Raw genomic sequence first — 17,041 nt, 5'->3', positions numbered from 1 at the left:
CATGTATAACATGGAAGAGAAAAGATCACGCTATCCATCGACACCAAACTCACGAACATTACCTTATTCAACACAAATATTCTAATCCCCTCTTTAAGAAACCACGGATCCTCTTAGGTAAATATACCACAACTTCGTCTTACATAGGCAATAAAGGTTCAGGCGAACTAAAAACAGGTCCTTATCATCCAAATAATGTCTCCCAACTGTAGCTGTCTTTAATCAAATTGAGAAGATATCTCTCCTATACTTGCCCATGACAGTTTCTTTTTGTCAATTTTGACACTAGAAGAAATTTTTATCAACAGAAAGCAATTTTAAAACTTAAAATGGACAAAACATATGTAACAATTATAACTCAAACAAACATAAATTACTATAATAAAAAATCAAACTCATAACGAACAAAAAATACCTAATTCTGAGAGGAACATTCAGCCCATAATAATTCTTCAAGGCTAGAATGGCCAGGACCCTCGCCAAGGGTGGGAGGGTGGTTGAGCTGTAGCGGTTTAAGTGGCTAGCCACCCAGTCCTTGCTCATAAAAGTGCATAACAGGCATCTAACAGAACTAGGATTACCAGATTTTTCGGATAACTATTGCTTAAAACATTTTTATTGGGCGGGGGGGGGTATAGGGATCTACATCTGGAGATTCAAGGGGCATGGGCTATAGAATAATTTTTATTTAAACTATTGGGGGGGGCATCTGTCACCCTTGCCCCTCCCCCTAAACGATGCCACTGCTCAAACGGAGTATTTCACTATCTTTATTTTGTAATAAAATAGCTGTCAAGCCATTCACAAAAGAGCTTAAGGTCAATTTTTTGTTGAATAAATACATTTCTTTAGATAAATTAATATTTTTAGAGTTATAGGCTACTTAAAACTATTACGCAGTATGGTTTGTCTAATATTAAAAGAAACAAAATAAGTTTATAGTACTAAGAAAAATGGCGACATGCCCAAATCTATCCATTACAATTGAAGTATTTCAACCCCATTAAGTGTGTTTAAAGCACGAAAGAACAGCTTAGATGTCTCGGATATGTGGTCTAGTGGTATAGAAATCGAATACTCATAATTCTTTTCTCAACAACTTAAAAGACAAAACACAAAAAAATGACACTTGCCCGTTCATTCCTTCTTTTCAACGAGCTCATATAGAGTTTAAATGGATTAAAAAGAAATGTTCCTAAAACTGCAAGGAAACATACAGAAATACAGATCAGTTTAAAAATGAATTAAAGCCACAAGAGCCAGAGAAATAGCCACAGCCCTTCACTTTCCCATCTTCGAAACAGTAGCCTTTTCCTATTACAGTAGTATCAACTCCTAGATCGTCTATTCCCTTTGGCTTCTTGTTGCTTTTTTATTTCTTCAATACAAGCCAAAATTCAGGAACAGTTTAGCAAAACTTATAGAAGTTGTCTCCTGTGAATTTTGAACTGTATATTTACCCTTCAACAACAGTTGAGAGAAGTAGCATTCAGAGGTTCAAAAACACTTACCACCCTTCTTCTTATTTCTTCTTTTTTTATATTGACAAGTTCTTCAGGGATACCATCATCAGACTCCATTGCAGATATCAATTGCAGTTCATCAATTGCAGAGACTCCATTGCAGTTCTTCCATAAAGAGTCGTGCAAACTTCCCATTCATGAAACCAGTGATGTTTATCTGAATCTTCTTAGGGTCAGGAAACTGTCAATTATGGAAAACTAATGTAGGAGAGGAACCTCGGGGCTTTTAAATTGATTTAGCCAGAGTTTAAAATACTAGTAACGCAGAGAAAATTTTAGCATTTTAACAAGCGTTAGTTGGTAAGAAAAAAAGCTTAATTTACATTAATTAACATTTTGATTCGCCTTGAACTCTCTGAAAGTACACAGACTTCTTATTTTTGCTCATTTTTAGTGTTGTTTACGAAATGCGTAATTAGGTCTAGGCACAGACACAGGATAGACAAGAGATAAAATGTACACAAATGTATCTATATAATCATATGACAGAATTGGTGCATCTATGTTCACCAATGTAAAGCTAAATAAAGAAAAGAGTTAGTTAAACAAAAACAAAAGGAATTCCCATTTTATTATTGTTTTATAATTGACCTTACGATTTAGCTGGGCAGTGCTGGATGACCTAGGTTGTTGTTTCTTCACAAAAGAGAAACAACTTCCCGCACTCTTTAGTAAGATCTGTGCACATCTAAGATTGAATGGACGTTACTCAATAGTAAAAAAAGCATAATAGCACGTTCGACAACTGAAGATGGTAGTTCCACGGAATAATAATAAAACACTCAATTTACCTTCTATATCACCTTGAGCATTCAGAATTTCTGACCCATTTGACTTCCTGGATGAAGGGCCAAGAAACTAAGATAGATGAGCAGAGCCAATAGGGGATGTAGGCTAAAGACTAGTACAATATCCTTTTTACCTTTATTCGGCAGTCCTGCACAAAGAAGGGGGGCAGTATATATGTCCTTAAGGGCAAAATATTTTGGAGGGGGGATACATAATAATCCATGTAAAGGAGAACTATAAGAAACCCAAATCAAAATAGTAATTAGGGTAAAGGCACCAACGATTCGACAGAGCAATTTTGGAACCACTGTCTCAATTTTCCTTCAAAACGGGACGACTCTGCTTAGCAATGACTTGGAGCGCCATCTTTTGAAGCCGTCGTTACATTTCGACGATGTGAAAGGTGGATACTGTATCCGAGACACCCAGATAATAAAAGAGCATTCAATTCAGTCAGTTTCCTCTTTTTGACACGAGAGGAGCTCCGGACAATTTTTCAGGTATGTAATGTTTAAAATGTTATTACTTGGTTATTTATTGCAAGAAAAAGTTGGGATCAGCACAATGCGTCAAGATACATCTGATCTTCTTTGAAATGTAGACACACTAGCTTTTCGTTGATAAATGAAACGGGCAACGAATATTACATTATCGAAACTACGTTCCAAGTGTCGAAAGTTCTTGCTTGATGTAGTGGAATACCAGGCCAACTAAACATGTTCCTTAAGCCGAATTCAAACGTAAATATCGGTTTCTATCAAGGGATTTATTTATTTTGCGAAACTCTCGTAGTAATCTTGTCAAAATTTTTGACAGACAGCAAGAGGCCCTATCGAAAACTGCACTGAACATGTAAAACGGATGAGAAATAATTGGTGTCGAAATTCCAGGATCCACTGACGAAACCATAGCTGTCGAATTTACGGATGATTTATGCACAGCGAAAGATTTTGATGATTATTATTTCTAATAATATTTCAGTAAAAAATTCAGTTAATATTTCAGTTAAGCAAAGCATTTTACTTGAATAAAGATTTGCGAATTTGTCACCCACAGCATTCATAAAATTATGCTTGTGTGATAAATAGTTATATATCAATAGGTAGTTGACTTTCTTTTAGAACCGAAAAATGCATTTTTCCCTTTTAGTCCATTTGTAAAATGTGGTTTTTTAAAAGTTTTTTTTTTTTTTATAAAGTATTTATTTTGGTTGATGGTGTATTGTTACAACAACTATCTTCCCTTTTCAATCTATTGTCACTTTTTTTTTACCCATATTGAACTTGTGATAACCTTTTGAAAATAAATATTATTTTTTCTTACATTCTAGTATGCCTCCACCACGAGAAATGAAGAGACTGCAGTTTACACTTGTTCCAAGTCTATTGAGAAGTCAACTGAAGGCAGTGACTGGTCACAAGATGAATATCGAAAACGACGCAAAACTGAGCACCATCGTTTGAAGACAAAATGAAAATAATAGGAAAGATGAAGAAATCTCGCCGGATACACAATAGAACCAAAAAAGTCAAGACAATTTTGGACATAGGAATCGGAAGAGATTATGATGATACTGAGAGTGACTCTCAGTCTAGCAGTAATTTCGTTTCAAGCAGCAATACTTCCGACCAGAGTTCGGGGTCTTCAGATTCTAGTGACGTAATTAATAACGCTGACGAAACCGGTGATGCTACAAACGAGTGTGAGAACCAGTACAATAAAGACAAGCTGGTGTAACAAGCAAAAGAATGAAATAGACGCAACTCTGAAGAAGAAAAGACTCGCGGCCAATATAAAAAAAAAAAATTACAATTTAAAAAAGTTGAAAAATCATTGCACGAGCATTTGACAGAAAAGACGTCGATGTCTGAACTATCGCGAAAGTTTTTAATTCCAATCATCTCAGCTATGCAAAGAGATGCTTCTCACAACAGAAAACGCACCCATATGGGACCGATTTATTTTAGTGATTCAGAAGAGAAAAAAAGGTCGACTTTGCTATTGCCTGCCAAAAACGACGATTCCCTTATCGTGAAAGCCGATCTTATGGACTCTGGTGAACTCTGCCTTTTAAAGTCTGGTCGAAAGATAAAAGGAAAAGGTGCTCTAACGAAGAGGTGGTACTATAACTTTATGAAACGACGCCCGAACCTCCCTCTGCAAACAGTAGAAAGTGGGCAGGGTGGACAATCCAAGGTGACAAGTGAGAAAAAAGAAGGTTGGTTTGAAAATCAAGAAGCTTAACTGAAACAAAAAGGTATCCTCCAATGGAGACCGTGAAGCCTGAGCAAGTCTGGAACTGTAATGAGACAGCTTTCATATTCCTTCCCCATGGTAAAGTAGTCTATTCATTGCAGAACGAGATTTTAGGCAAATTGTAAGGAACACAGGAGGCAATGAAAAACTAGTCTTATTATGCCATTTTGTGTGTCCACAAATGGAAGCCAGTGCCCAGAGTTCATTGTCTATCCATACAAACCGTGTCGAGTTTCCAAAGATCTGAAAGATGCTTTCCCAGAAGGTGTATACTAGACTGCATCCAAAACAGGATGGATGAGAGCTGAAACTTTCTTAGAATCTGTTACTAAAGTCTTCACTCCTACCTTGAACAGAAAAGACATTCCAAAACCGGTGTTGTTGTTCATAGATGGACACACATCACACCTTTCTCTGCCGCCTAGCGAGGAGCGTGAAAGCCTTGGGATCGAACTCGTATGCCTTCCGCCGAATGCCACGTTTGTCATGCAGCCTCTAAACAGAGCAGTGTTCAAGTCTTTGAAGACATCTTGGACCCAGTTTAACAAAAAAAAGCGTGAGGTCGTGCTTGAGAAGTCAACATAAGAAGTTATCAAAGGAAACTTCGCTTGGTTGCTGAAGGAGAGCTTTGGGCCTTTACTTTCATTCGCGCTTCTTACAAAGACATTCAAAGTACATGGAATTTACCCATGGAACTGAAAAAAAGCTAGACACAAAAAACTTGTTTCATAAGGTGCGCTTCCCCCTGAGCAAATTGACATCTTAGTTAATACTGAATCTCAAGAGACACTGGGTTTTGTTTTAGATCCTTCTGGCTATAAAAAACCCCGGGCTCCCGAAGTGTTACGGATGGCTTTATTAGCATCTTTTCTTGACCCAGAAACATTAGAACTTTTTGAAAAGTCCTATTCTGGAAATCTAACTGACACACTGGACGATAATTCGACTGGCTTATAGAGTTCTGGAAGCAAAAAGATTGCCTCATCAATAGGGCCATGGCACACCATGGTGGTGCCTGAGATTACGACAGGGTTAACACCACTAATGACACTGAAAGCAGCTAATTCTAGAAAGGTTAGGAGGAAGTTCTATCAACATCTTTCAAATCTTGATTATAGCATTGCAAAAGCCAAAAGAGGAAATAAAGCTCGCAATGAGACAATAGTCAAAGATATGAGTCTCAATCATTTTCTGCGCCCGACTCCGAAATTCTGCCGCCTGGTGGGTCGGAAGTTGAACCGCAGCTCGACGAATACTATGCCGTTTTCTTTAACGATAAAAAAACAAGGTGACTTATTTTGTCGGTAGAATTCTGAACTTTCCAGACAAAGGACAGTCAAACCTAAAATTTTTAAAGTGGATTAAAACAGCAGATCAAACTTTGAAACGGCCAAATGTTGATGACATTTACACTGTGAACAATGAAGAATTTTTTGCTTGACTGTTAAAGCTAAAAGGAAGTGGGCCATTCCAGATAGCATTTGGAGATGCTATTCCTGTGGCATATATGCTACACTGTGAAAAAAAGAAGGGTCACGTGACCTAGGTCACACAATTACACTCCATATGATTATCCAATTTCGTTCCTATACTTGAAACAATTTTTTGTTCGTTTTATTGCTTCTATTATCTGGATAGTGTTTTATACTGACACATTAAATGAAGTTGAAGAGAAAAGAAGAAACAAATTAACAAGAATGGGCATGTTGAATGAACTACTTTCCATCCACAAGCATTCCCCAAGCATTTCAACATGTGTCAAATTCGGTTCCAACTTGCATTGAAAAGATGTAATTTTTTCGCTGTGTCGGATTTGTAGGTGAAAACACTCCGATTTCGGAAAATTGGAGTCTTGTACCCTTTTCTGATAAGACTTCAAACCTCTAATCAAACAGTTAGATTTCTAGATGTTTTTCCTACATGTTGAAATCCTTTCCAAACCAAAAGTCTCTTTTTTTTCAACTATTGAATAATCAGTGGCTTTACCATATATGCATTTTTTTCACTTTAAATTGGATCAAAGATTGAAGTACCACTTTCACAAAAAAACACAATAGATATACCTGGGTAGTTTCAGAGAAATCTAAGTTGAATCCAAATTAAATATTTCGGATCAAAAACATTAACAAAGTGAAATCATTTTATTTAAATTACTATTCTTGGATAATGTACATTCCCTTTGTAAAGGAAAAACAATTATAACAAACAGAAAAAACATAAAAATTTTGAAGAGAGAAAGGTAGGGAAAAAGAGGAAGTAAGAGGAAGAATGAGAGTGAGAGAGGAGGAAAGAGAGAGAGAGAGAGAAAAGGAACATAACAAGAATTGTTGGTTACCTGACTGTCTCTAAGTTGATTTAAAACAAACTCTACAAGAACTTCATCATCAATCTGACAGAGATCATTTAACCGTTTGGCAATCCAAGGTCTCAGCACATCAATCTTCACTTTTTTAGTGTCAATCTAAAATTTACATTGAATGTAGATAATTGATTTGTCTCTTTTTGAATGTTCAACTTGGGTATCAGTACTGAATATTCAGGGAGATTTTGCTCTAACTTGGGTATCAGTACTGAATATTCAGGAAGATTTTGCTCTAATTTGGATATAAGTACTGAACATTCAGGAAGATTTTGCTCTAACTCGGGTATCAGCACTGAATATTCAGGAAGATTTGGCTCTTTGACTTGAACATAAAGCTCCAAGAAACTTGAAAAAATAATAATCCATATTTGACAGAATTCTAACATCACAAATTACAAAGAATTTCTAATTATGATTGTAGAATTATAATCCATGGAGCCTTTGCGATGACAGAATAATAGGTACTATATGAATAAGTCAGTTTTATTACTTCATACCATCTAAACTAGCTAATCTACAAAAACTAAAATAATGCCTAATAAACTTATAGTTCCAAGGTTGTTAAATCAGAAATTATTATTGTTTATACCTGAATGCAGATATGTAGAGATTGTAGAATGTTTGACTGGAGTAGAAACACTTTGCTTGTTTAATGAAACAAAAATAACTTAAAACATATAGGTGCAGGGGCACCAATTCACCAAAAAGAAGGGGGAGGGGGCAAGAATTTTCCCTTATTTCTAAAAATGAAGATACAGAAAAGGTTTTTCAAAATTTCGGGGGGGGGGAGGATTTTGTTTTTCGATTTTTTTCCAATAAAAGCACCAAAAAAGATGTTTCCCAAAATCTAGGGAGGGGTGTAGTTGTTATCCCATGCCCTCTTGCAATTGGCACCCCAAGACAAGTGAGGTTTAAGGTTATGCATGTAGTAACATACTTAAAAACATAAATACAAGCAATATAACAAGTAAATGACAAAGTACAATTAGAAATTTTATAGTAGTTCTTACCTTGTAACCCAAATTATCTGCAAATCTCATCTGCTTTAACAACTTTTTCTCTTTATCACTGAACCTGTTATCTTGCTCAGTTGAAGTCCCCTAAAAAAAACACAAAACTTAGTTCTTGCTTGATATGCCCATTTTATCAAAAAAAAAAAAAAAAAAAAAAAAAAAAAAAAAAAAAAAAAAAAATCTTAGCCATTTCTTTGCTCCACACCCCATTTTATCATATAATTGTCTATTTTTCCGCAGAGTTTACAGTGTGTTCAAGCATAGCATATAAAACCAAGAAAAACTTCTTCTAGAGATCCCAATTTTATAATCAACAATTCTTATAGTTTTCTTCCACATCCAATGGACAAATTATTGTAACAGCGCGTCTAGACTTAAGCTAAAATCAGGCTGAGAAAATGGAACACAAATATTAAAATTTTTGATTTTCATTTCCCAACCACTCAAGTAGCTAAACATTAATTTCTAAGTGATTGAGTTATATTTTAGTTTAAAGCATTTGGTGTGTTAGATTTTTTTGCTTTAGCTTCATGGTTAAAACAAATTCTAAATTTAAAATAAATCATACATCAGTTTTCAATTTGAGTACCTAATATGTGTTTTTGTTTTGAAAAAGCAGTGTTGCCTGCAAGTATTGAAAATTGTCCCATTGCCAACAACAACAGTTGAGGATAACAAGAAGTGAAAATTTTGGCAATCCAAATTTTATGATAAACTGACAAAAATGAGCCAATAACCAGAGGTTTGTTGTACATTGACACAAGTACTCCTAAAAAAAAAGAAAAAAAACTCAATCCCGAAGGCTCAAGAAAACACAGTAGGAATGTCTAAATATTGACCAGCCAAGTAGGAGACCAATCCCCCTACAAGATATCTCTTGATGGAGATTATCAGAGGCACATCTGATGAATAACAAGCCGAAAATTGTTTTTTTGAGATAAAAAAAAGATCTTTTAGATATTAAAAAGCATAAACAAGATAAATTAGATAATGATAAAAAAAATCATTTTTTAGAAATAAAAAAAAGGTTATCTCTATTTTTCACAAAATAAAACTCCAAAATATAGCAGAATCTATGCAGGCTCAATGGCCCCAACCTGCAAGCTTTCTCTTATCAAATCCCCTACACTACTGACCTTACATTCTCATCCCAATATAACAGATCCTGCTAATGCCAACAAAGTGTTCTCCTCAAAATAAATTGCAAGTGCCTCAAGCACCACAAACTCCCACCCTCAGTTAAAAGTTTATATTGCTATGCCCTTGCAAAGAGTATTGGACTTTAAGACAGGATTACCAGTTCCTGGAATCCAAGGAGCTGCAACAAGACCTTTTAATTGCAGCATAGTGCAACAGTTTAACATGCCACATCAAGATGGAAGAAAAGGGAAGAGGGTTAAATAGTCCTGACTGGAAAACACATAATTGCTAATAGAAGAAGCAGTAGAAGAGGCCCAAAGCCAAAGTTCCTTTCAGGAGCCCACTACATGGAACAGCCAAGGGCATATTGTAATCATATAAGAACTGAAAAGGACCCTCTATCTACATGGTTAAACATAAGATACGTCTTCAAGCCAGAACTAGTGGCAGTCAAACAACAGGTATGCCATTTGTGAATCCCCAGAGCACAAAATATAAAGCTACAATACAACATCTTGCTTTTGTATCAATTGGACATCCAAGTACCACATTTATACAGATAAACGAGTATTCACAGGATATCACAATAGAACCACTATTCTGAGAGCCGAAAAGAAAAAAAATTCCTTTATGCAGTGATAGCTGAAGAAATAACTTGCACACCAAATCCAATAAATTCACATTCAGTCACCCAGCCATCTCACTACTTGAAACAAGGCCACCAGGTCCTAAACAGTTCAAAAGCAGGTACCAGACACATCCAGGGAATCACACCACTGCAACAACAGCAAATACCCAAACTTGCCAGAAAACAAGGAAAGAGAAACAACCTCTAGCTACCAGACCAAATGAGAAAAGGTAGTGAATACCAAACTTTATTCTGAATGAGAAATTTGAATTAAAAAAAAAAAAAAATATATATTATAGGCAATCTTTACCCACAAAGCAATAACAGATTTATTTGGGGCCAAAAATAGCAACTACCAAGCTCCATAAAAATAGTCTCAAAACGCATTGGTCATCCCTCAATCATAGTTTCCATCTCAGGCAAACGAAGAAACTAAAAATCTATCCAGGACAGGAAGGAGCAGCAGCACAAGCAGAATACAAAGAAGAAGCCAGATGAAAGTAAAAACAACAAGAAGAAGCCACTTCAATTTCCAAGGTCCAAACGTGGCAAAGAAGACAATGAGGTACTCTTAATCATGACCAATGAGAGCTAAAAAGCAGGGGCACCAATAGCATGGGACAATTGCCCCTTTATATTTTGAAAACCACATTTTATTTGGCAATTTCCAGGGAAAAAATGCCACTACCAAGGTTTTGAAAAACAAGTTTATACTGTCTTCATTTCAAAAAAAATAGACCCCCCTACATTTTCATGAAGTTGTACCCCTGAAAATGAGCTAAAAATTCTACAGAGACTACAAATAACCAGACACTTACAAGAAGCTAGCCAAAATTATCTCCAAAGATTTCAATCCCTGGGTTAACCATTTGTAGACAAGATATGATTTCTGGCTGCAAAGGAGATGGTGTGGCAGTGTTCATGTTTTCCTAAATTGCTCTCTCCTGGGAAATGTCAAAGAGGTTAAACCATGACATTGTTATTGTCAGCATAGATTTTTGAGACAAAGGTGGAACATTTTTAAGAATTATCATAGGCAGCACTATAGCACTGCCAAAGTAAAGAACAATGTGGGCACAATGTATTATTATTATATTTTTTTCTTCTTTCTCCATACCCAGGCACTTTGTATCAAAGAAGTTGTCATAGAAACTTCAAAAAGGGCTCATTCGATTGGAAAATGGAGTGGCTAGTGCCCTTTTTAATAGTCACAAGTGATTGGAGGGCAACTAGCCCCCCCCCCCCCCATGCCCATCATTCCCCCAAACACATCCAATAAAAATTTTGAGATAGCCATTTTGTTCAGCATAGTTGATTTCCTGAATGAAAATATGTTTTTGAGGAGGACACAACCCCCAGGGCAAGGGTTTTAAGTTATGCCCTGAGGGCATATAAAACACTGTTGGCAGAATGTACTATTTATTATTTTTTTTTTCCTTTAGAGCAGGGCACTTCTTATCAAAGAACTTGTCATAGAAACTTCAAAAAGGGCTCATTCAATCAGGAATTGGAGTGGCTTGTGCCCTTTTTAATAGTCAAAAGTGATTGGAAGGCAACTATCACCCCTTCCATGCCCACCATTTCCCAAAACACATCCAATCAAAATGAGATAGCCATTTTGTTCAGCATAGTTGATTTCCAGATAGAAATTATGTTTTCAAGGAGGACACTCCCCCACAGCCTTCAGGGCAAGGGTTGTAAGTTATACCCTGGGATATATGGTTATTTATAGAAGGCATTGTTGTAAAAACTTCAAAAAAGGCTCATTTGATTGGAGATTCAAAGGGCAAGGGCCCTTTTTAATAGTCAACAGTGATTGGAGGGCAACTAACCCCCCCCATGCCCATTATTCCCCCAAACACATCCAATCATAATTTTGAGATAGTCATTTTGTTCAGCATAGTTGATTTCCTAATAGAAAATATGTTTTTACACTCCCCCACAACCCTTGGGGCAAGGGTTTAAGTTATGCCCTGAGGGCATATAAGAACAATGTTGGCACAATGTATTATTTTTTTCCATTAGAGCAGGGCACTTTTTATCAAAGAAATTCAAAGGGCTAGAGCCCTTTTTAATAGTTGAAAGTGATTGGAGGTCAACTAACCCCCCTCTCACGCCCACCTTTTCTCCAAACACATCCAATCAAACTTTTGAGATAGCCATTTTATTCAATGTAGTTTTAAGTTCTGTAAATTAGGTCTTTGAGGGTGACAACCCCCTCACAGCCCACAGGGCAATGGCTGTAAGTTATGCCCTGGGGGCATATAAGGTTTTTATAGAACAAGTTGTCATAGAAACTTCAAAAAGGGCTCATTTGATTAGAAATTGAAATGGCTAGTGCCCTTTTTAATAGTCAAAAGTAATTCGAAGGCAACTAACACCCCTTCCATGCCCACCATTTCCCCAAACACATCCAATCAAAATTTTGAGATAACCATTTTGCTCCACACACTTTAAAGTTCAGGAAATTATACCTTTGAGCAGGACACTCCCCCTACAGTATTCAGGGCAAGAGTTATAAGTTATGCCCTGGGGGCTTATAAGTTTTTATTGAAATCTTTGTCATAGAAACTTGAAAAAGGGCTCATTCGATTGGAAATTCAAAGGTCTAGTGCCCTTTTTAATAGTCAAAAGTGATTTGAGGGCAACTAACCCCCCTCTCTCACCCACCTTTTCCCCAAACACACCGAATCAAAATTTTTAGATAGCCATTTTGTTCAGCATTGTTGATTTCCAGTTAGAAATTATGTTTTAGAGGAGGACACTCCCCCACAGCCCTCAGGGTAAGGGTTATAAGTTATGCCCCAGGGGCATATAGGGTTCTTATAGAATGCATTATTGTAGGAACTTCAAAAAGGGTTCATTTGACTGGAAATTGAAATGGCTAATGCCCTTTTTAATAGTCAAAAATAATTGAAGGGCAAATAACCCCCCTCTCACGCCCACCATTTCCCTAAACATGTCCAATCAAAATTTTGAGATATCCATTTTGTTCAACATAGTCAAAAGTTCTGAAAATTAGGTCTTTTAGGATGATAACCCCATCAAAGCACTCATTGAAAGGGTTGTAAGTTATGCCCTGGGGGCATATAAGGTTTACATAGAAAGTTGTTGCAGGATTTCAAAAAGGGCTCATTTGATTGGAAATTGAAATTGCCCTTTTTAATAGTCAAAAGTGAGTGGAGACTAATTAACCCCCCTCTCACGCCCACCATTTTCCCAAACACATTCAATCAAAGTTTAGAGATAGCCATTTTGTTCAACATAGTTGAAAGTTCTGGAAATTATGTATTTGAGGATGACAAATCCCCCGGAGCCCCCTGGGCAAAGGTTGTAAGTTATGCCCTGGGGGCATATAAGGTTTTATAGATAGAGTTGTTGTAAAAACTTCAAAAGGGGCTTGTTCAATTGGAAATTGAGAGGGCTAGTGCCCTTTTTAATAGTTGAAAGTGATTGGAGGGTAACTAACCCCCCTCTCATGCCCACCATTCCCTCAAACACATTCAATCAAAATTTTCAGATAGCCATTTTGTTCAATGTTGCAGAAAGTTCTGGAAATTAGGTCTTTGAGGATCACCCCCCCAGCTCTCAGAACAAGGGTTCTAAGTTATGCCCTGAGGGCATATAAGGTTTTTTTATTGAGTGTTGTCATAGAAACTTCAAAGGGTTCATTTGATTGGAAATTGAAAGGGCTAGTGCCTTTTTTAATAGTTGAAAGTAATTGGAGAGCAACTAACACCCTTGTCAGTTCTTTATGAATTTAATTTTTTCTATTTAATTTACATATCTAGAAACCAAAAACAATATTTGTTTTTAATTTTATTTTATAACTAATATTTTATAATATTGAAAGTTCTTTTTGAAACCATTTTGTTAAACGTAGTTGAAAGTTCTTGAAATTAGGTCTTAGAGGATGACAACTACCCTCACAGCCCTTAGAGTAAGGGTTGTAATTTATGCCCAGGGGGCATATAAGGTGATTATAAAAAACGTTGTTGTAGAAACTCAAAAAGGGCTCATTCAATTGGAAATCAAAAGACCTTGTGCCCTTTTTAACAGTTGAAAGTTATTGGAAGGCTTGACATTTTTATAGTAAAGATTGATTTGGGTATAATGTATTATTTTTTTGTTTTTGTTTAGACCAGGGCACTTAGTATCGAAGGAGTTATCATAGGACCTTCGAAAAGGGCTCATTTGATTGAAAACGGAAAGGGCTGCTGCCCTTTTTGATAGTCGAAAGTGATAGGAGGGCAACTAATCCCCCTGACACGCCCACCCTCCTATTTGCCTTTATGTTTAAAACTAAATGTTGCCTTAAGATTAAATCAAAATGCACTGTGTTATTGCTAATTCCAAATAAGGCATCTCAGCAGTATCCCAAGAATGACTGAGGGTATTATGTTCAAACTTTTGGGTCTACTTCTGCTCTTAAAATTTAACCAAATCAAAATAGATAAGTGGATCCAAGCTATCAAAGAAAGTAAACAGATTTTTTTGCAAATGGTATGAAGTTTTCTATTTCAGGGCAACTAGAGGAGGTATGAAACTAAATTAAACACTACTATTTGTGTCCAGATTTTTAAAAGGGTGTGTGTTGTTAAAAATTGCTGAAAATGTTTCTCCTGCATACAAATAGCAGGCCAGACTATAAATTCTTAAAAAAGAAAGAAAAGATTTAAAGTATTATTTTCTTTTTCCCTGAAAAGACTATGTCAATATAAAACAAACATAAATTAATTAAAACAACTTTTTCACAAAACAAGTTTTTCAAAGAAAAGTAAAGAACTCTATTAAACAAAAAATGAGCAAAAATAAAACAATCTACCAAGCATGAAACTACCACTAATCAGCATTGGTAAATAAATGAACCAAAAACAAACAGAAATTACAATAAATAACCAAGTGAAACTCAAAACAAGCAGAAATTAACATAAGTTGGGCTAAAAACCCCTATGCCTTCCCAAGGCTAGAACATACATTGCACTTTACTGAAAAAAATATAAATGTTTTTACTTTTATAACTTTAATAAATCAAATAATATTAACATTTTGATTACTAAATATCAGTATATGTATATTAAACTGACAATGCACATTCATTTGTATTTTTTTCAGTAAAGTGCAAATTATGTTCTGGCCTTGGGAAGGCATAGTGGTTTAATTCCAGTTCAGCTTCAGATCTTTCACTGGCTATCTAAATATTTTGTTGATATAGAGGTTTACCAAGAATTGAGCAGGTATAGCCTATAGGGAAAATCAGATAGGAAAAGAAGAGAACATAGTATTAGATCCTCCATAATAGGCTGATCAAAAGTTGGGGTAAATTTTTACCAGATCATATTATTGACCTCTGAATAAAGTGAATATACCACATGATGCCTTTTTTTATGCTCTTTCCAAATTTAATAATCATTTTTGTTGGAAATGAATTTTACCCCACCCCTATATATATACACCAATTCAGGGTATATATTTGCACATTAGGGGGGTGGGGGTAATTTTATTTCTGATGTAAATGAGAGTTAAGTTTTCACTTTACCCTCACCCCTGGTAAATTTTTACCAAATCATATTATAGACTTACAAATAAAGTGAATATGCTACTCAATGGGTAAATTTCTACCAAATCATATTATTGACTTATGCATAAAGTGAATATACCTCTTGATACCTTTTTTATGCTGATTACAAATATAGTAATCATTTCTATTGGGAATGAATTTCAGCCCCCCCCCCCTATATATGCCAATTCAAAGTATATATTTTTACAACCTAACCTAACCCTGAATTGGCATATATAGGGGAGGGGGCTGAAATTCATTTCCAATAGAAATGATTATTATATTTGTAATCAGCATAAAAAAGGCATCAAATGGTGTATTCACTTTAGTCCTAACTCAATAATATGATTTGGTAGAAATTTACCACTCAATGCCTCTTTTTATGCTCTTTCCAAATATAATAATCATTTTTGTCAGAAATGAATTTTACCCCCACCCCTATATACCAATTCAGGGTAGGCCTATATTCTTGCACATTAGGGGGGTGGATATTAGCACATATATTGTATTTTTTATATTTATTGCTATATATTAGCGGTAAAATTCTACTTTAGCTACTTTTGGCTATCTTGGGAAGGGGTTAGGTTAGGAAAATGGAACTTTCAGGGATGTGTCTACAGACTAAAGTTTGTCCTGGGAAGGTATTTTGAAGTACCTACCTCCACTCCTTCTCCCTCTAGAGGGTCCTGACCTTTGATGACCTTTAATAATATGTGTGTTATAAAAGTGAAACCTTGCAAAACAGATCTTCTGCTTAAATGAAGTAAAACAAAATTGTTTTCAGCTTCACAATTTTGCTAAATCCCAATTTATAAGGTTTCAACAATTTGTAAATACATCTCCTAAATTCTGAAAAAAAGCATTGATATTGCTTAAAATTCTAGGCTACTCAAATAACAGGAATTGCATTTCAGAACTAAAACCAGAGAGAAAGAAACTGATAACTGAAAATTAAGGTAAAATGTTGTTTTGTCAAAATTTCAATAGAGAAAAAGAAACTGATAGGCTAACTGAAAATTAAGGGAAAATGTTGTTTTGTCAAAATTTCAAAACTGTCATGTAGGCAAATTTCAGGACCCCCTAGAGGGAGAAGGAGAGGAAGTAGGTACTTCAAAATACTTTCCTGGGACATACTTTAGCCTGTAGACCCATCCCTGAAAGTTTCATTTTCCTAACCTAACCCTTTCCCAAGATAGCCAAAAGTAGCTAAGTAGAATTTTACCATATTAGCACATTAGTTTATACCTGAATTGGTATAGGCTATAGGGGTGGGGGTAAAATACATTTTTGACAAAAATGATTTTTACATTTGTAAAGAGCAAATACATTGCAGGGAATTGTATATACACTATGTTCATAAGTCAATAATATGATCAGGTAGAAATTTACCAAAGTTGGTTCATCATGGAAAGAGGCTAGCCTAGTCTAATGCCAATTTGACAAAGGAAAGAAGAAAAAATGGGCAAATTTTAGTAGCCTATATAGGATGGTTGAAAAGAGCATTAAAAAGCTAATCAAGGACATACTTTTCTATTTACTACTGGATTACTATATAATACTAGTCACGTTTTACCAGAAATTCTAGCCTATCTCATCCCTTACAAGACAAAATTTAATACAATTGCATCAACAAGAGTTATATGTTTATTTATCACTAAAATAACCATGAAAAAAAACTATGAATGTGCAAAATTACTCCTTTACCCTGAAAAATCCTGCATCAGTCATTTCTTTAATTTATATTCAGCAGGGAAAACATGCAACGATTAT

The 17,041-nt window shown here is 35.5% G+C and overlaps 1 protein-coding gene across 1 annotated transcript in view; it reads right to left on the bottom strand.

Annotated features, from left to right (window-relative positions):
- The window catches only part of Srrm1 (Serine-arginine repetitive matrix 1), a 71,364-nt gene extending 54,323 nt beyond the window's left edge, over nt 1-17,041 (bottom strand). Inside the window, exons 1-3 of the mRNA XM_089106512.1 lie at nt 16,976-17,041; nt 7,941-8,030; nt 6,904-7,029 (exon numbers count right to left, since the gene is read on the bottom strand). Coding sequence (XP_088962638.1) covers nt 6,904-7,029; nt 7,941-8,030; nt 16,976-16,999 — 240 coding nt within the window. The 5' untranslated portion in view covers nt 17,000-17,041. The remainder of the gene's footprint in view (nt 1-6,903; nt 7,030-7,940; nt 8,031-16,975) is intronic.

Source organism: Artemia sp. Qi Xiang Cuo, chromosome 2, assembly GCF_049724085.1.
Source record: "Artemia sp. Qi Xiang Cuo chromosome 2, ASM4972408v1, whole genome shotgun sequence".
Lineage (NCBI taxonomy): Eukaryota > Metazoa > Arthropoda > Branchiopoda > Anostraca > Artemiidae > Artemia > Artemia sp. Qi Xiang Cuo.
This window is presented reverse-complemented; position numbering and strand designations above follow the sequence as displayed.